This window comes from Prinia subflava, chromosome 7 (assembly GCF_021018805.1).
Source record: "Prinia subflava isolate CZ2003 ecotype Zambia chromosome 7, Cam_Psub_1.2, whole genome shotgun sequence".
NCBI lineage: Eukaryota > Metazoa > Chordata > Aves > Passeriformes > Cisticolidae > Prinia > Prinia subflava.
Window position 1 is genome coordinate 10,857,484 of NC_086253.1, and position 21,827 is coordinate 10,879,310.

The following is a 21,827-nucleotide window of genomic DNA, read 5'->3' on the forward strand; positions in this document are numbered from 1 at the left end:
TTGGAGTCAGAAATGTTACCTTATCACACTTTCTACTGTAAACAGTGGCCATGTTTTGCTAACTGTCTTTCATTGTTTACATATTCCTAGGTGGGAGGAGAAAGGTGATTGACAGTTGGCTTGACCAATGTGGGTTGAGAGGTGGAATTCCATCCTCCAATCCACAGGCCACATAGGAGATGTATAAAACTGAGTTTTGTAAATAAACTCGCCCCTTTTTCCTGCTTTGCTCACCAGCGTGTCCTCGTGTGGTTCTTTCTGTATCCACTGTGACACAGATCCATCAGCAAGCATGATGAGTGTGCTTCAAACACACTACACCGTTATTTTCTTGGGGCTGCCTGGGGGATACACCTACTCTACGCTGTCCTTGCAGACCTCCTGAACGGCACTCATCTCTTGTCAAATACAGTTTAGCAGTTTTCATACAATCCCCTGAACAGGGACCTACTGATTCCTGCCCTTAGATCTGAGTTTAGATGAAAGAGTTCCAAATTTCCTCCCTTCTGCAACATGATACAGCCCCTTGGCATATTGTGATGTTCAGTAAATAATTAGACAAAAGTCATCTCAGCATACAGGACAATTGCAATTGATACAAATAATCTGTATCACTCACAGAAAAACCCCCATCTTGCCTATTCAACAGAAACCTGACTCTGTTCTATGGACTTCCCTGTACCCATTTCATCCAAGCAGATTTGGCAGCCAACTAAATACTTATTGAGTACTGTAAGAGGCTTGTTACCAATCCTTTACCATTTCCTCTTTTCAGTTATCTTTCCTCTCTTTTCTTTGTTTCCTCTTGCTAAAATTCAGCACCACTAATGCAGCACATCTTTCGTTCTTGTTTTGCCTGTGACAGAATTCATACAGATTGAGATTCGCTCTTCATATGGACACATATTCTCCTTTGGACACTATCCCACATATGATGATTTGCCTCCTTGTTATGTTTAATTCTGCAAGTTCCATATTGCATCAGAAAATCTTCCAGGATGATATTCACCTGGAAATGTATAGCCTTGAACAAAAAGATGTGCATGATCCTCGTAATTATTGATTACAAGACTGTTGTAGCTTTTGCTAGGACACAAGAAATTCTCTGCCATGCTGGAGAAAAGCCTCATTCAGGCCTCACTCAGGTCTAGAGATCTACTGCAGACATTTATGGTTGATTATTTGAGTTTGCTTTTTCCCTTGGTTGTTATCTCAAGCAGAGAAGGATTTCACAAGTACTTTCAGGTCAATGAGCACACGGGCAGGCTGGGCAAGGGAAACACACCACTTATCTGGTGTCCTGCAGCAAATCCACACAGCCCTGCCCCATCTATATTTTTCACTGGCATATGGCTTAAATTTAGAATTGGGCCTAAGAATCTACATTTTAAAATAATGAGCTTTGAAATAACAACTTGGTTTAAATTTTGCAAAATTACCCTTATTTTTAGACACAGCAAATCAAAATCCCAGATCTTAAACCCCGCTGGCACTGAATATTGTGCGTTCCCATTCCCTCTGAGCAGCACTCCCTCCCCCAGGTGCTGGGGGCAGCTCCAGACCTGCTTTCTCCTGCATGCTCTTGATTGACTGTTCCTATTTCTCTGAGCAATGACCCCTGCTCATCATAACAGCAAATAAAACCTTGCTGAAAATACGGTGCTCGGGATCCTTCTCTTTCCAGAATTACTGGGAGGAAAATAGATGTCTCTCAAGTGCAGAATCATATGCACAATGGTCTCTTAACAGCTGCTTGGAGGTCTTTTCCATTTTCACATAAATCTTTTTTATGTTCTACTCCCACCGACTAGTCATTTTATTTTTGGCTTCACTACAGTAAACTTAATTTAACATTACGTCTTTTTGGTAGTTGTTGGTCTGCTTTTATGACTAATGAGTTTTAGACAGGACATTCATAAAAACAGAACAAAAGCATCTATAATGAGCATACTGTAAAGACAGGCCTATTTTGCCTCAGAATAATTGTATGCCTGAGCAGAAAAGAATGCAAAAGTTGCACATTAGGCTACAAAATCACAATGGAAGGTCAGTCTCAAAAACTTCAATTGAGATCTCTAAGCATCAAATGAATTCTAGGATAGAATAATAACACAGAATGTCTGTTCAAGCATGAAGCCATTTAGCTCATACATCTTCTACCTTGATGAACAATTATCCTGCATACTTGTGGAAATCTACCTGCTGGTCATGGCATTCTACTGTTCATTTGTAAGGTTAGTCAGGTTTGTTGGCTTGGCTGGGTTTTGTGGGTTGTTTTCTTTCTTTTTTTTAATATCTAGTGCAGCCTTTAATGACGGTGTACTTCAGGTGCTGGATGGTAGAATATTGCTTGGTTCCAAGAGAGTAGAATTTGTCCAAGAGAGACAAAAAATTTCAGAGGCAGCTTCAACTTGCATGGTTCAATGTTTTAGTAGACACGCATTCAAAGAGGTATTCAAAGACAAACTTGTCATGATCAACACGAGCTGGGCATTCCTTCTAGCTCTGCTCATACAAGAACAGGATGGAGAAGTGCACAGGAAGAGTTTTCCTGGAAACAAAACTAAATTAAACCATTCTCTGTCACACTATGTAGGAAAATGCATTCATGATCTACTGTTCAGGAGAGAGGGTACTCTCAAATAGAACAGTAACACTGCCCCCACCTTCCACTTATTGAAAGGGTTACAAGGAGTTAGAATCCAACAATGACACAGGGGTTTTACATTTTTTATGCAGCCCTGTTTACATACAAAGTGTGAAAAAGCCCTGGTTTCTCACCATAGCAGAATTCAGTCCATCTGGAAAGCTATGGCTCCTACACGCCATTTAGCCAGTAAATACCTCAAATACTTCTTTAATAGCCAGATCCCAAGCCATTGTTTCATCCACAGCTTTAATTTTCAACAGTTCCACTCTGTTTCTCAAAGCTTTATCCTATTTTTTCCACACATACATAGTCACACCCCATCAAACAGCATCCATCAAATCCTCCCCATGTATGCCATGGGTTTGGTGGTGCTGGGTGATCCTCTGCTGTGGACTGTGACTCCAGCTAACAGCTCAATGAAAGCTCTGACTGAGTTCCACTCGCATTTAGCAGCTTCCTGGTTGTCAACAAGGCAACTGCTCATCTGTTGTGTGTGAATAAAATCTGGGATTTCTGCCCAGGACTGCCTCTCACAGCAATTTACCAACTAGCAAACGATGGGCGGGGGAAAAAATTTGTCAATTATTGGGCATATTTCTGGTAGTATCTGGAATATCTGAAGACAAACTGAACAGTCATGGAGTTAAGCCTTAAGCAAAATGATGCAGTCAGGTCACATTAGTGCTCTGATGGTGCATCACTGGAATAAAACTGAATGATGACACTGCTTATAAGGCAAGAACACATCATGGCAGGGATCTCAACACACAGACTGCTATTCTGTAATTTCACAGGGAAATGTTCCTGAAGTAACTGCTCACCTTATTGAAAGGAATATCCCTTAGATGACTACAGGTAAAGTGTAAGATAATTCTGCTCTCTATATTTGCAGATGTTCTGGCATGGCCTCTAAGGAACCTGACACTTGAGTAGAATAATTCCTTACAAGTAAATGCAGTCATATTGCATTTTGACTAATTCCACAAGCAATTGTTCTGCTCTGAAAGACAAATGTCAAAATGATGTAGGACTGCGTTTACCTGCAAGTGCTTATAAACATTGCTCAAGACGATTGCATCTTGTAAAATGCTTTCATAGCTCTGGCAAATACTCTTTTGCAAAGTGTAATTCACACTATTTAAATGATCAGGAGTTAAAATAGCATATATACCCCATATCCTCATTGCTATCTTAAGTGTTCTGCCTTGTTTGGCAAGCAAGAATACATGTTTGTCACCTCGCCTTTCAGTTTGGAAAAACATGCAGCTATTGGTTATTGTGACAGCTGGGAAATGTAAGTGTTCAACCCATTTAACTAATAAGTTAGTGTATGCACAATCAACATTTATTTTCTCTTAATATCAAAAGCCTGAATATAAACTGCTTAGCTGTCTGTTTTCAAAAGCATATAAACGGAAGGATGGATGCACCAATTGCATTAGCATGAATTAAAATTAAAATATGCACTGAATGCGAGGAAAAAAAATCAGTGTGTTCATTCAATCCCTCCCCAGCAACACTACATAAAATCAAATATGCAATTTCTTCATCCAACAGCATATATGTCCCAAAAAATGTTAAATATTTTATTGATAATTTTGCTCAGTGAAACTAAAATTCTGCTAACTTTTTTCTTCTGTAGAAAGAATTTACTGTGTTCACCTCATTCCAGATTGACACTATGGAAGCCTTAATCCCACACTCTATAAACCACTCTATACACCACACTTTCAAGTCACAGTTAAAATGGTGGTTTGGGAAATAAAGAATACAAAGCAAAATATTTCCTGCACATGCTACATGATGAGTTTCCTGCACCATTCTGACACTATTAGCATGTGCTAATTACTGAAAAGGAGATAATCACATAAATTCTATTGTTTAAAGTGCAGGGACATCTACTTATCACTGCACAACACTTCAATGCTGTATAGGGAAAGGCTATTTTATGACACAAATCAATGAAAAAGTGCTTCAAATTGAAAAGTTAGCATCAGAGAGCTTACATAGCAGGACTCCCCTTCGCTACTCTACAGCTTTGCAAAACCACATCAGTGTCCTTAGCTGCTGGTTTATACTACACTAAAACCAGACAGAATGCAAAGCAAATATTAATGCATCCTTAGGAAGCATGAACTCTTAATTAGAGTGTGACCTTGCCTACTCTGCTGTTTCATGGCATTTAGGGTGATGATCTATGATCATACTTGGTCATTTGCAGGCAGGTGAAAACGTTTTCTACTTGTGCAGGTGGCTGACCACAATTCAACTCTGACTCACACAATCAATCTCACAAACAATTCCACCCCATGATTTCATCAGAAAGGTCCATTCAGAGCAGCAAACAAAGCCCTCTAAAGCTCTGCCCTCAGAGATTTGCCATAATTTGTCAAAACTGGGTTTCCTAGCTTGAGTCTACTGGCAACCGCAGCAATACAATTTCTGAATTAGAGTTCTGCTGCCTTGAGCCAGAAAAAAGACACAGAGTCAATGAATTTACCCTAACTGTCAAAAGATTGTGTAGACATGACCTTGATACAATTCCTTCCTGATTCTTAACTTAGGCCCTATGAACAGTACTCATCACAACTTGTTCGCAGAAGGCTAAGAGAGAAATGGAATGTGCCACTTCTTGAATGAACATAGTGGGGTTTACAGATGATTTCCATAGTTCCTCCAGCTTATTCAGTCCCCAACATTCCTATATTTTACCTTATATTTTACCTGATAACCTTGTGGGGGTTTATACAATCCCTTTTCAATACAGTACTATGTGAAAAGGATGCTATTGCACTTTTTGCTAGTGCACTTCTTCATCAACTGCATTATATTCAATAAATCTTAAGAAAATGAAAATTAGAGTAATTCACAGAAAATTTCCAGTACAATTTCGCATTTACTGTATAAAGCTCACTTAGAAGTCCATTGGTCTGTCTGGTATAATTGCAGCTCACAGAGTGGAGGCAAGTTGAGTGAAAGTCTAAGGCACTCCAAGAGTTGATACACTGGAAGCCATGAACTGTAAAAATTATGGCAGCCCAAGAACTAGACTGGAGTCTTCTAGCAGATGTTCCATTTAACTGCATTTCAAAACAAACACACAAACAAACAGTCTCCCTCTGTGTTTGTTTCTTGACCCACAAGAGCTCTACTAACATCACCCAAATTGCAGAAGGCAAAGGCTGGGACTGGGAGAACAAAGAACTTGCCATGGTAGGAGGAGAACAGGTTCGAGACCATCTAAGGAACCTGAGGGTGCACAAGTCCATGGGACTCGATGAGAGGAGCCCACAGGCCCTGGGGGAACTGGCAGAGGAAGTGAGGCAATGGCAGTGTGGTTCTCAACTGCCAGCTGGGGTCAAACCACGACCCATCTCTTTGTATGTCTTTGTAGGAAGGCACAGTTTGATTTGAACAGATCCACAATAGACACAAAGTCAGTTACAGAGACCACGACAAGATAACCCAACCTTATTCTCATAGATTTCTCATGAAGAACTATGATTTTAACAGTATGAACTGCCTGGAGATACCCATATTTCACCCTTAGTGTTTGTTGATTTTTTTTGATTGTCGAGGGAAAGAGCTTGACCAGATAGCTAATTCTACAGAAATCAGGTGTGGTTAATGCTCTGATGACACTGAGGTGGGAATGATGAGCTTTGAATGTGCAGTATCTGTTCTTCCACAGATGAGGACAAGAATGGCAAAATGAAATGAAATCATAGAACACTTTTTAATATGCTAAGTATTAAAAATCCCTGTAAAAGTCTTTTATCTTTGCTTTCATGTATTTTCCCAGTCACTACATTTTAAAAGATGTGAACTGGTTGAAGAAAACCCACAATGATGATCTGAAGTAACATCAAGAACAAGTGAAACCCTGAGACTTCTGCTCAGCTCAGAAAAGGGAGTCAGAGTTCCAATATTCTACTCCACTGCAGTGCAACAGTGCTGAATAGACAGGGACACATGTTCCTCCACAATCCCAAATAACTTGTGTGAGATCAACTTAGTCTTAGTGCCCTAATGAAAGGTCCAGCACCTAAAACTTCCCATTACAATAAACAAAGCACTTACAACATAAAGACTTCCCTCTTACCTTCCACATGACTGCGAGACCTCCAAGAACAGTCCGAAGCTGTTGGCTAAAGCATAAAACCCCACTGCTTTCATCATTTTTGTACCACACATGCCTGTGTGTATATTTGCATGTATTAACACACCTCCCTCTGGCATCATTCAAAGGTGCTAGAAGTCCTTTCTGCTCTGCTGTTTTTGTTGTTTGTATACTAATAAACAACACCTTCATAGAAGCAAATATCCATATAAAAATAGCATATTTATATTGAAACATGTCCTCAAATACTCCTCAAAGGGAATTTCTGTATTAGGTGGATTTCAATATCATAGAAGTTTATGATAGTTTATAGTTATTTATTATCAGTTTATTATCATATATTTTATGATAATAAGATATTAGTTTGTTTGTTTTAATAAGCAGGTTTTGTAGCTCTAAGAACTTCAACTTGTGTAATTCAATAGAACATAGATTTTTCTTAGAGAGGATTAACATGAGGGTTCTTGTCTTGAACACTGGTGTGTCATCCAGGCTTGAAATTTAGCAGTGATCTTACTGCTGTTGATTTTTTCACACAGGTGGCACAACCATTGTCACTGAACCCTTGCACTTGGGCAGGGTTTGATACTGCAGCTGATTGAGCCGGGAAAGATCCTCCATGGGGCTGGCATCTATCTCATCCTTCTAGCTTTTATTCCAGAAACTGAGACAGGAAAAGATTTTTGGTTTTACTCTTTTGGTCTTGAAACCACCAGTAAATCGTATATCTAAGATAGGCAATCTGAAGAAACTTCATGCTTGTTGGTGGTTCCACTTCAAGAAACAAAAAAATAATTTCTGGCTTTCCAGCAGATTAAAAATATATTACCAAGCTCAGACATAGCACAGCTTGGGCACAAAATTCCAGTGACAATTTCAAGAGAAATACAATCTGTGTTTAATCATCCCGGCAGCCTCGCTGAGTTCCACTGACTTTTGACTAAGACAAATACAACAAAAATTGTTCTTCCAATCAGTGGGCTCTACCTGAAATCAGTGTTTCTGTGTTACACTGGACTTAAAATGCCCTTAGCAAGAGAAAATTCGTATTTCATGAAAGACCTCCTGTGCTTGTGTTTCACATTGTACTTCAAAATTCTTGCCATTTAAATCACAGGTACTTTGAAGACATAGAAGGGCTGTTAATGTGTTTTTTTCTCTCATAATCATTCTTCCTGTTGCTTCTAATAAAACATCCATTGTAAATACTGGGTCAATTTCACTCTCAGTTATAAAGTCCACTTAACCTTTCTGGGTTCCAAGAAAAGCATTTTGCTTTTTAGCAAAGATGCAGGAACATTTCTTAAAAAAGCTTCAAGGAGAGGAGTTTTAAAACTTTATTTAATTGAGGTTCTAGACAGGATAAACATCATTATAAATGACAGCCTGCCCAATCCCCATACTTTATATTAAGGAACATGCAAAGAACTTTGTGCATAAAGGATGAAGAGTTTGAATGTTAGCCCCAAAATCCATTGGGATGTGGGAAAACCTACAGAAATTCCTTTTTCATTTGCATGGGAAACACTAAGAAAGCTTGATTTCCAGGAGTCATATGAGTTAATGACCTCATAATGTTTCCATGTCCATCAAAGTATTTTTTTTCTGTCTGTACTATTCAGGAAGAATAAATATCTCACTTCTGTATGTTCCAAATGCATCAAAGGTGATCTTCACCCTCATGAAAATCAGTTTTCTATATTTTGAAAACCTGTAAAACACACTTCACATAGTTGCAGAATCTCACCTGTGCTACAAAAATGGTTTTTTGCCACATACCTTTTTTTTGTTGGTGGAACAAATGTAGAAATTGTCAATAACAGTGGCAATCCCAGGCTGTAGATTCAGCTTTGTGTATAATGTCCCAAAATCTGAAGACCTGAAAGAAACCAAACATCTGTAAGTGCTCTCCTCTAAAGGCTTCAGCATTGAAACTCTGCAAAGAAAACCCCTCTGTGCACCAACTGTTCATTTTCAATGCTTCTCTGCCATCCTTTTGCTCTTTTCAGTGCCCATTAGCTACTAAAAGAAACCTGCTACTATTAAGAAAGCTAGGTTCTAGGCTTGAAAAAAACCTGGCTAGTTCTGTCTGTACTTTGGCGTTCTCTGCAGTGGTAGTTTATTTTTTTCTGTGCAGTGACAGAAGCCTGACATGTACACCTTCATCACCACCCACAAGGTGGATAAAAAGAGTTCTGAAGAGCACAGGCTCATTGGCAACTACTAACAGCACCTCCTCAGCTATGCAGAGAAAGAAGAGCTGACTGCAGAGCTTGCTGTGTGCTAGGAGAAGAATTTGGCCCATGATCTGGAAGACCCACGTTAGACCTCTAGTAGAATTAGTACTGGATAAAGGCATTCCATCCACTCTTCCTGCTCTTTTTCAGAGGATCACTAAATTTTGAATTCAAAAAGTGAAAGTCAGTATTAGGCCATCAGTATGTCTGACACACACATCTCCATGAGTATTTCAAGTGTGGGCACCCTGCAGCATTTGTTCCACGTTTCTGAAGAGCCGGCAGCGAAAAATGGCATCCGTGCTCTGCAATTGTATTGCCAATGTCAATTATAGAAAGATCAGACAAGTAAAATGTTAGTACAAGGAAAAGTTTGTGAAATTCAAAGCAAGAAGTCACATCCAAATTTAAATCACTTTGGATGACACCTTGCTTGTTCTGTTTAGGATCAAATTGTACCATATGCCCTCTCCATATTTACAGTTATTCATTTTGCATTTGGAAAGGCACTCAGACACATTTAAGGCACTTGACCTTTCTTCACCAGGAAGCACTCCCTAGGACAGAGAGTTGGTGTGAGGACTTCCACTCTATGCACTCTTTTCTGTCCCTGGAACAACAAACAGGGCTGAATGTGCCCTGCCCAGGAAACCTTCATCATTCAAACAACTGGCAGCATCCAAAAGCTCTCATGTCCAAGAGAACCACGACAAGACTGTCCCTCCCAGTGTGGCACTGCACTGCCTGAGCAGTGCTTTCTGCCCTACAGCCCCTCTCTGCCATGCTCATTGCTCCCCTGCAGGCTCTGCTGCCTCATGCTCCTCACCCAGGGCAGTCATTGCTGCAGATTGCAGGAGCATGACTGAGTACGACGAGAGAGAACAGTGAAAAATCAAATCCCCGCCTGAGCGTGCACACACTCAGAAGTACCCACTGCCTGAGGTCAGCTCTAAGCCATGTGAGGTGAGTTATTCCCTCAAGGGCTGGTGCCCACAGAAGGCTGCCATGAGCATCCCTCCTATGTCCCAGTGTCACCTAGAACGTCACTGAAGTCAGAGGGCATGTTGTGTGAAGCCAGAGGCACCTCCTGTGCGTTCACCAATCCAGCTTTCCACAAGATACAGGAACTTTCAGCTGCTGTCATGGGGCACCTTTCTGTGTCTGGCATCACCAAGCAGATGGGCAGACAGGGATATTGGAACAGGTCCTAAGGAATACCAGGAAAGGTTCCTGTTTGCCTTGTTTTTCTTCCTTCTCCACCAGTTAAAAAACCCAACTGGTCATAAGACTGACACTCAGGCCATCCTCCCAGCCTAAAGCTGAGAGTCTAACCCTTTTATAGCATTATCTGAATAGATTTGATCTGGGTTTTTTTCTCCCCACAATGTTGCTTTCTTTGTAGATATACAGCAATGCATTAGAGAATTAACTGAATCACAGCAATTCAATTTTAACAAATAAATATGTAGATATCAAACACATACAACTGCAGTGCACAACTGGTGTTCAGCACAGAACTAATTAAAACTCTAAGGGGAATAGGATGGACAGTGCTAAACCTAATTTGCCGGTGGTATTTGACAGAAAGAAATTAAAGCAAAGACTTAAAATACCAACTTTAGACAAATGTAATGAAACCATGCAGAACAAGTATGTATGATGAAAATATAACCTGGACTATTCTCTTCGAGGGAAGAACATCAGGTTGGTGGCTAGCCCAGTAATAACATCCCAAAGTCATTCTCTGAACCTTAAAGATGATTCAATTTACTTTGAAAAGGCAGTTACAGGATTAATACAATGGGACCACTCGAGAGTGACACCATGCAAGGGACAACACCAGGGCAACTTTGTCAGTGTGTGAAAAGAGTACAGGCAGGAAGCCCAAAAAGATAAGTAAGTTCCAAGATAAAAAGTTCCAGTCCAATACTCTCCCTTCTAATTTTCAGGACTTACAGAAAGTACTGAAAAAAAAAAAAAAAAAGAGGTTTTAACAAGAAGAGAGCACTAAGATAACTATGGTATTTTCAGAAAAATATAATAATACTGTACAGTCAAAATATTTTTCCTTTTCTTTTTCTTTTTTTTTTTCAGGTAAAAATAAGCAATCTCAAGGGAAAAAAATCCAGTTCCAGCCTGAGAAAATAGGCAACTGTATCTCCCAGAAAGTATATCATGCCTAAGCAGGAAGAACATGACTGGAAGATCTCTGGATCTATAGAGAAATGTATTCTGCCTTCCAAATCTTTTTTGCTATAGCCCAGATTTCAGAGGGGCCAGGAATGAATGTCAGCTATTTTTTGAGACATTCTTGCACAAGAGGACATAGTTCAAGGACATCATTCAAGAGAGGCACTGTGCAAAATATTTGGCTTTCCAAATCTACTATAGTCCAGAGAAAACAGGTCACCTCGACTTTTTCACTTATGATATAACATCCAAGTTCTTGACTCTGCATATATAAAGGACTAACACTTTGCAGCATGCAGCTAGAACAGAATATCCTTTAATTGCACTTCTGAGCAACAGACAGGGTTGGGGAGGATGAATTCTACAATCCCAGTGCATGCCTATTTCTATATATATTTCAAAATGTACATTGTACAAAATTAAGGAGAGGAGACTCTCCAGTCTTAGTGAGATTTTTTTTTTTCTGTTAGGAACCAAACTCATGCTGTGTTAACAGTATTAACAAGACAGAAAAATCCCCCATGAGTCATCTGTTTTTATCAGGATAAACATATTCTCTTTTTTCTCCCTAAAAATCATGAAAAGATATTTCAAGTTATAATGGGAAGAGGATACATACACATGTACCTGATGAGATGAGTAAAACCTCCTCCCATAGCATGGTTTGTTTGAAGTGGCAGCACAACAGGAGAACTCCACAGACCAGAGTAAGAAGTGTACAGACTGCCTTTGTAAAGAGGGTCTGACCTGCAGTTCTAAGGGATCTGGACACTGTTAATTAGAATTTTGGCTTCATGTGAGACATTGCAGGGGAAACAGCAAGCTATGCACAGGCTGCTTCCCTCTGCTGTGTATCCACCTGTGCTCTACAGGCTACAGATTACAAGGATGTTTCTTCATTGAGCAAAACTCAGAGGAGGATTCACAGGGAACAGAATAGAAATTTAGAAATATAGAAACTTCCAGTACCCAGTGATGGAACCATTGGATGGTAGGACAACATGATAACTCACAAAGTGATGCAGACGTCACAGAACCTGAGCCTGACAGCTTGTGGCTGGGTAGGAGCTTCTTTGGAAGTAATGGACATATTTCTGCTGAAATATGTGCTACTTTTCTTACCTTTTTTTTTTTTTTTCCCTCCTTTATGGAAAAAAAAAATCAGTTCTCACTGTAAGAACAGCATGTTCAGATAAGAGTCCTCAAAAATCATACAATGATATTACAGCACAGACATAATTAGGTCTTTTTAGCTTAATATTGTGATCACAAAAAATAGCTGGGAAAACTTCCAAGTGGTAGAGAAATGTACCCTAATGAAATAAAACTCCCAAAGCCCCGGAACCCTGTGTAAATTTGGGTCTCATCCTCAAAAATGTAACTTTTTTAGATTTGAGCTAAAATAAATGTCTAACATAATTTGGAACTGTACCTAAACATTGGATCTGGATATCTTCCAGCAGAAATATTGAGAAAGAAGAAGAAATTTAGGAGATACCAAAAGAGACATGAAGCAAATGTTTGCTGTTCTGAACTTCACTATCATTATACAGCTCTCCCCTGGTGACTCACACCTATGATTCAACATTGCTCATTGTTAGGTGTTTTTCCAGGGTATATTTAGAAGTAGATATTTCAAAATATATAAGAAAGATTAAAATTAATATACTAAGATGTTAATGAAGATTCTTAGAGATGAAAATTGCATTCCCACATCAAATTTAATACTCAAAGAACACATCAACTGCAAAAAAAGTGCTTTCTTCCTTTTTTTTAATGAATTGAAGAGACACACTAGAAAGAGAATGGTTGGAACACTTAACACACATGTTCATCAGATTTCCTCTACTTTTTCTTCTTGAAGACTAACTCAAGATCCATTCTAGTCAAATGACTCATATTTTTCAAGCTCCATTAACTTAAAATCCTGGAAGACAACAATGAAGAAATTTCAAATGACTCACAGATTACTTAACTGGTGAAACAAAAAAAAGTCTTTGAAAGAAGACAATACAAAAGATTTCCTGGTTTAGATAATTGGTAAATTGTTGGAAAAAAAAAGATTCAACTGAGATGCACATTAGAGAATCAAGGAAGAGTGGATCTGTAGATAAAACTCACTTGACTGCTTCCCACTTAATTTTTTGCAGACTCTACTGCAAATGTTTTCTTCCCACCTTCCCTTCCTTTCAGGCAGCAGAACAGTCCAAGATTTACAGCCTGAACTTTAAAGTGCATGAAAAATTATTTTAGGTTCTTGCTCTGTGACAGACTTACATGGAACAGCAGGATTTCCTTTGTGCTCTATCCCTCACCTGAACAATAGAGACAACAATGAACTACCTCAAATGTCTGCAAGGAAAATAGATAACTACAGCAGAGTAATGAAGAACTGGCTGATGGAGCATCTAAAACAGATAGATGAGAGGTTCCAACAACAAATACCAGGACAAACCTACTGAAAGGGAAGAAACCAGAGGAACATCATTAACAAAGTGGAAAACTAACTCATCATCTTCACTTAAACAGCACAGAAGCCTTCAAGGGCTTTTACATGTCCAATGTGGGAATTGCAGAGGCTTTGGTCACCCTCATAAAATCCTTTCAAATAGGACCAAAAAGCTCCAAAACCCCAAAGCCTTTCTTCAGAGTTCAAGCACATTGTAACAGTGGATTCTAACACCCAACTCATATATTGAGGAACTCGTGCAGATGAAAGTTTCTTCAAAGGCTGTAGAAGAGTAGGACTCCTAGCAATCCAATTAACACCCAGCAATCCAATTAACAGATTATTAATCAGCTACCAGCTTTGCTGAAGTACTTTGTGGAAATACCTCTCTCTCTACTTTCCAGAAAATTGAGCCTTTTAGAAATTACATTTTTCTTCCCCAAACCAAAAATACAGAAACGCTTCTTCCTTAATCCAGTTTTACACTAAAGAATCAATGGTATAGGCAGGAGGTAACATAAAAATATTTTAGCAGCTTCATATTTAGACAGTAAAAGGTTTACCTTCTTTTCCCAAAAACACTAGAGATGATCATGTCCCGTTTTCACTTATCAGTTATTGATATTGATCATATCTCTGATAACATAGATATTTTTAAGAGTTGGTAATCCCAGCTGCCTTTTTAGTTGAAGTGACCTGTTCTGTAATGCTCTGCTGTGTACAGGACATGCTGCAACTTTGCATTTATACAGTTACAGAGACTCCTTCCAACAATTACAGGTATTAATGTCCATACATATTTGATTGTAAATTGCTGACCTAAAAAATTCCACAGGAGAAAAAAAACCCAACAAAACCAAGAACCCAAAAGACTGCATTTGCATCAAGTGAAGACTCAAGGAGGATCATAAACATCACATATTCTAGAACTAAGTTTTATTCAAAGCATTAAACATATCCAATTCAACTGGCCACAGTGGAGGGAAAACCAGTCCTCTTGCAGGCCACAGTAAAAGCCAGGATTACCACGGCAGGGGACCTTAGGGAGTCAGACCTTTCCTCAGGAACTGCTAATGTCATGGTGACAAATAAGACATGACCTTATCTTGCAACACACACAGCCGGGTCCTCTGACACCTCACGGTACCAAGCCTGGCTGGGCCCCAGACTGGCATCCCAGGCTACAATCTGCTACCCTGGTGTTGCAATTAACTTTGAAGAAAGTGTTTTGAAGTCCACATTTTTCCTGTCTTAGAACTGTCTGGATCCAATGTCTCGCACAAGTACAGCAACCATTCATGTTGTCTTATGAGAGAACAGGGACAGTGACAGACAGAGCTCTTTGTAAATATGGGGGTGTTACTGGATGGAGAGATGTAAATTACACAATATGCATTTACCTACTGTATCATTTTTCCCCTTACTAGTATCTCCTGTCATGCATTTATCAGGTTTTGGTTAATTGCCTCATCTGCACAATGCACACACACACGTGCTCAAACTCCAGTATTTAACAGCACTGTGTCTTTAGTATCTACTACACAATCCTTCTGTGCTGTATTTAAACATTCCTACTCTGCATATCTCACTGTATACTGTTGCAGTTATCTTCTGCAGCCCTTCATTAGTCCTTCAATACACCACAAACATCCTGCTCATTAGTCTATAATCACTCTGCTTATCAGTTACATTTTCAAGCTCCTCATTACTTTGCTGCACAGCTCCAACAATTAGCTTTTATATTCTGCAGGCTGACAAAACATCACATTAGCTTCTATTAGCTGCAGCCGTCTCCTCTCCTCTCAGAAAGTGTTAATTTAGGTTAGACACCTATTCTGAAACTACTGCCTTGGTGCATTAATTCCAGCACGCAGCCCTGGCTGACAGTCCGTCGTGGAAGGTACAGCCTGTAGCCACGCTTGCAGTACACAGATACTTGTGATGAGTCCACTCAACCATGAAACAAGCAGTGTCACTGTGACAAGGCACACAAGACACCACCGGCAAGACAGGGTTATGTCTTACTTTTGCATAAAGTAAAAGCTCTGGGTTATTTCTTGCTTAGCTTTGGAGGAGCTGGGGCATGCACTGGAGCACGCTGCCCTCAAGGGGCACAGGGGTACCTTAAGGTGCTTGGGGGCAAATTAAAAATTCCCCCACAATCATTCAATCCCAGTCATTTGTTCCTGTTAAAAACAAAATAATTGAAATAAGGCACAGTCAAATTAACTGTTTTGAAGTCTTGCCTCTGGATCTTTTCAGTAATGCTGTTTACAATCCTTTCCCACAAACAATTCCAGTGACCTGCACGAGGGAGCAGAACACAAGAATGAAATTGTGGGAAACAGGGAAAGATGAATTTCTTACCACGCTTTCTTCACGGAATTCGATGTATTGTGTAACTAACAGTTCATATACGAGCATTTATCCCAAGAAACAGCCCTGTGTAGATTCAGTTCCAGCAGCTGCAAGTCCAGCACTGGTAGGTTTCAGAAAGGAATAGAGCGTATCATGAAGCATTTGGGAGGTTTGCTATTGAGAGACTTAACTGATTAATTAACTATTCAATTACTACCTACAAAACAAATTAATACTTCCTATGTAATACTAACTTCCTTTCATCTATTTAGACAACCATCTTTAGAAAAAAGGGTTGGCTTTTGCTTTGGTGGGGTATTTTTTTTTTGCTTGTTTGGGTTTTTTTCTGTTGTAATTTTTTGGCGTTTTTTGGTTGGTTTTTTTTTCGTTTACGAAAAAGAAGTCTTTGTTGCTAAAATAATTTTCCAAAATTATGCTTACTAACTATATTGCCAGAAATGGAAACATACATATGTCACTTCCAGTATGATTTCTCTTTTATGAGTGTTGTGAGGGGAAATGAGTAATTACAAAGGAATTATTTCTTATCTCACATACTTGTGTTCTTTGGGGAAAGGAGACGGTTCAAGAATATTTTCTTGAGGTTTGCAAGGAACATTAAAATTTTCCACCATGGAAAAATGCTAGGCATTTCCCACAGCCCAGGCTTTTTATTTAAACCACTAAACACAGCTGAAATATTTCTGAAACAACTTTATCCTCAGTCAGGCAGCTTCTTGGAAGGCAAGAAACATGTTGGGATATATGAGAGAATTTGGCCTTGTGCTTTCTGACCAGAACAGCAAATTTTCTTGTAATCACTGGATAGAACTGTTTGGAATAGGAACATTTACAAAATTAAAAAAGAACTGGTAATAATTTAATAAATTGCATATGCACATTCACATGCAATTATCAATTCCTCTAGCAATAGGCTATGCCAACTATAACAGTCTTCTACTCACTCTTCAGTAAGCAGAACTCTTCTTTAACTCCAATTGTAGCAGTTTTAGCTTTTGCTAAAACTCCATTCTATGCCTGCTGTGGGGGAGGTGAGAGGGAAAATGAACTATATGGCCAGGTAGAGCCCTTTATAGAAAGGTAAATGAAGACAATGTTTTGTCAGTGATTTGACTGTGGTATCCTGCACCTGAAGCCAAATGCTTGGCAAAACCAAGGGAGTAACTGGAGTTTTTAAAAAAGAATAAAAATCTGAAACAATAAGTAAATACAGAAAAATAGACTGGAAACGTATCATAGGCAAATGTATCATCATCAACCCACTGTTGCCTGTTGTGAGTTTTCTGGCACACTTCTCAAACTGCAAGCACACATCCAGGTGGGCAGTGCTCAGATGCAGCTCATCCAAGCTGTCAGTTCCCATGTCTCCAGTGTCAAAGGAGTGATTATTTCAAGTTATTACAATTGCATCAGAACAAAACCTTTACAAGCATTGTTTTGAATTTCTCTCCTTCAAAAACAGCCCATGTCAAAACAGTCATCTGCCTCACCCATGTCTGCCCACAAACGAGATTGCCATGATGTGTCTGTATCATGAAAATATTCAGATGGTTAAACAAAAATAGGTTTTCCTAACAGCACTTAAAATCACCGTGTGTCTGTGCTGCCTGAGCTGGCAGAACACGTCTGGCAGCCTGCAGGTAGCAATGGGAGGAGGCACATCTCAGGGTGCTGCAGCAGCCAGGGACACCAGGGAGCTCAGATACAACCACTTCAGCAGGACCTGTTTCTGTGACTTGCTAATGACCTCCACCATAATCTCCTACCAGCCTTCTACAGTTGCTGAAGGGGTTTTCCCTATTTCTTTATTTTGTTTAGAGCTTGCAGCAGCCCCATTTCCCTCACAGTCATTCTGCTGTAACTGCAGTGACACCTGTGGAGGGCTGAGCCCATCAGCTGAGGTTTGGCCTGCTGCTGAACCTGGCAAGCCAGCAGCACATAAAGCCCCAGCAGATGTTTCTGCTTTAATAGCAGCTCTTTTAAACCCTCGGCCAGACATAAATCCAAAATAGATCCAGAAGAGACAAATAGTGCCACCATCATGGCTCAAAATTAGGAGGCAGAACTAGCCTTTTCTGCAGGACCCTGAGAGACCATTAGCAGCAGAAGGTGTTGGGAAGTGTTCCCATAAATTATGCTGACAGGTTAAGAGGGCCAGCCACAGCAACTGCAGCACATTTTGCACTGTGTCATGGTTTGCTAGGAAACAGAATCCTAAGACAAATAGACGCATTTACACAGGAGTTTCCAAACTAAGATCACACTTCATAGCAACAAGTACAGGAAGCAGCCAATTTTAGGGCTGTTAACACCTCCACATGGATCTATGGTGTTTCCATGCCACATTAATGAACATTCCAAAAATAAAACAGTAAGGCAATGATCCTTGGTAGAAGGGATCTCTTGAATACATGCCTTGCTGGATCTATTTTCTTTAAAAAAAGCTGCACTAGGAGTGTATTCACAGCTGCCACTGTGTTTTATGGGAGAGGAGGTTGATATATACCAGGGTGACACGCTAATACATCCATTCACTAGGCTATGACTAACCGCCCCTAACGGAAGCCTGGTCCACTATAAATTACTGGCACGTAATTTCAAATGCAAGCTTAAAAAAGCCCCACAGAATAAAAATAGTTCTCAGCATTCAAAATAACCCAGAGCAGTGAAGGAACTGAAAACTTCAATCACACTCCTGTCTGACATTAAAGGAAGAGAAAAAAGTGACCCAGTGTCCGAAAAGGAGTTCTTCTCTAGGAATGAAGGTTATTACCTGTTCTCGTTCTTCCACTATCATCTACCAGTCAAGCTCAGATGGAGGTGCCAGGAGAAGATGTAGCTCTGAGGTCCTTGGGGTGTCTGGCCTCTCTCACTGAGGCTGGGGCAGCAGGAGATGGGCTCCTTCCCTGCATGAGACTTGTGGTGGTTGAAGGCCACCAAGAGAACAGCTGCAGATGGAGGCCAGCAAATTTCAGTGTCCAAGAAGATGGGAAAGAGATCCTTGTGCTTGTGGAGACACAAATCATCTCATAAATCTCATAAAGCTCAGCAAAGTGAAGTAGAAAGCACTACACCTGGGAAGAAATAACCCATGCACCAGTACATACTGGAGGCAAACAGGCTGGAAGGCAGCTTGGCTGGAAAAGCCCTGGAGATCCTGGTGGGCATCAAATGAAACCTAAGCCAACAAAGTGCCATTGCAGCAAAGGCAGCCGACAGTGTCTCCAGCTGAATCAGGAAGAGCATTTCCAGCAGGCTGAGGGAGGTGAGTGCTTCCCACTCAGCTGAGATACAGCTGCAGTAATGTGGCCCTTCAGAATGAGAGGCATGGACATAATGCAGCACACCCAGCAAAGAGGCACGAGGATGATCAGAGACTGGAACACCCATCACAAAGGGCAAGGCTGAGAGAGCAGGGGCAGGTCTGGAGAAGGCTCAGGGGAGACCTTATCAATGGATATAAATAATTGATGTGGGTGTGTAAAGATGGAGCCAGACTCCTCTTGGCAGTGCTTAGTGACAAGCCAAGAGGCAATAGACACAAACTGAAATACATTAACCCCATTTAAACAAAAGATATTTATTTATTTATTTATTTGTTTATTTATTTATTTTTTAATTTTTCATGAGGGTGGCTGAACAATGGAACAGGCTGCTCAGGGAACTTGGGTCATCTCCGTCCTTGGAGATACTCAGAAGTCACCTGGACAAGATCCAGATCACTGTGCTTTGGTCAAGCGGGTTGGATTCAATGATGTCAAAGAGCTCCCTTCCAACACCACTCAAGTTGTGATTCTGCAGTTACTGAAAGTTACATAATATCACTTTGTTAAAGATACTGTGCATCAAAAGTAATTTTCTGTAGACAACCAACATAGTTAAAGCATCACATAGAAGGAACTTCACTGCGTATTTGCTGTGGAATCCACAACTTCACAAACTAAAACCAAAAGCTTTGTTATTTTGCTTTATGCTCAGCAGAACTGAACTCTGCTTGGAGTGTGCTTGTTCCAAAGAAGTTCCTAACTGACAGCACCATTGGTTAAGCCAAAAAAATAAACCTTCACATTTACTGATAAGAAAAGTGCTTACAACACAGAACCTGCACAATCTTTGGATATGAAGTCTGAAATTATAGTTGTATCCCAAACTCCACATTTGAAGTCTGAAAAGTGGCACAAAAACATCTAAATATCATTTTGCAGTCATATAGCTCAGTCTTATTCAACTGCCCAAAGTAGCCAAGCTTAAATGAAAAGGGAAAAAAAAAAAAAAAGGATTTGCCCAAGGAAAGCTTTTTTTTTCCTTTTCTGCTGCTGTTGATTCCACTCTAAACCCCAACTTTGGGGAATTTAACCTATGAAAGCTTTGGCAAACCTTCTGGTATATGCAGTCAAGCCTCCAGGGAAAGTTCAGCATGATACAACTATTCTACAAATAAACACACAGATACCAAATTCTAGCCTCTAGTCCCATCAGACATGTTTTATTAAATACCTTTTACTCATGGGTTGGAAACCAGCTTGATCTTACACCAGTAAATTAAAACCCAACATGCCAGCGTTTGGGAAGAGACAAAGATACATTTGCTATTCTTATTTCCAAATTATATCCACTCCAGGGCAGTTTTTTCAAAGAAATCCAGATTCCAGCTATCACTGGGGAAAACAACAGTAAAGTAGTCAGAAAGATTACTTACTCAATGCATACTGCCCTACATTTGTGGAAAATCCCATGGAAAACCTCAGAGTGCCATCTGCTCTCCTTCTCATAAAATCATACAATCATTCAGGCTGGAAAAGACCTCTAAGATTATCAACCAATGAACCATTGACCCAGCACTGCCAAATTCACCACATGAGATATATTTACATGTATAAATATGTATAAATTTAAATGCAGTATAAATATGTGTAAATTTATATGTAAATGTATCTTGTGTGTGTAACTGGATCAGACTGGATCTCCAGATATGAATTGTTTTTACTGAGACAAACTGCCATTATAATCACGAGATAATGACCAAATGAAAAACCTTCACTATATATCTTAGAGACACATATAATTCCTTGATTTTTGAATGCACCTGAAGTGCTTTATCACACAGGTATTTTATATTTTCTCTGATTTTTAATATCCTTGCTAATAACAATAAGATATTCAAGTCACAATTTTCTTGTTTCTTTATATTTTACTTAGCAGGTAAAGGGAATTCCTTCTTCCAGAGCCACCTGTCTAACTTGAGACCGTGTCCTACTATGAAAGTGGGAGATTGGCTGTATTTAACATTACCATTTATTAACTCATCTATCACATCTAAACCTGTAGAAAAAGTGCTGCAGAAAATTTAGGGAAAGATAGTGGGACCACAGGGCATGCTAAAAAATGCCAAAATCTTTCAGCATATTGAAAACCAAAAATTACCTAACTTCTGAGTGTGTATTTGCCAAATGGATTTTCAGTCAATGCAATGATTGAAATAATTTTTTAAAAATGTCTAAATTACCATCCTTGAATTATCAACACTAAAACATGATAATTCTTAAATTAAATTTAACCATCTTGCTTATTTTAGTTACTTGAATGTGTTCAGTACACATTTAAGTTTAGTTACTTAAGAAGTTCAGACCCCTTTAACATAATAGATTTTTTTCTATTTCCAATTTTCAGCACTAATAAACTGCAGAAGAGGTTCTCCTACAGGAGACAACCATATTCCCAGGTCGTATGTGATGGTTGTTCATCACTGGTCACTATTCCAAGGATACCAAGATGGACATCATGCACATATATCTTCCAAGA

The 21,827-nt window shown here is 39.6% G+C and overlaps 1 protein-coding gene across 2 annotated transcripts in view; it reads right to left on the bottom strand.

Annotated features, from left to right (window-relative positions):
* The window catches only part of SORCS2 (sortilin related VPS10 domain containing receptor 2), a 531,576-nt gene that overhangs the window by 222,525 nt on the left and 287,224 nt on the right, over positions 1 to 21,827 (bottom strand). For both annotated transcript variants that reach the window (XM_063401574.1, XM_063401573.1), the window contains exon 3: positions 8,550 to 8,649. In XM_063401574.1, coding sequence (XP_063257644.1) covers positions 8,550 to 8,649 — 100 coding nt within the window. The remainder of the gene's footprint in view (positions 1 to 8,549; positions 8,650 to 21,827) is intronic.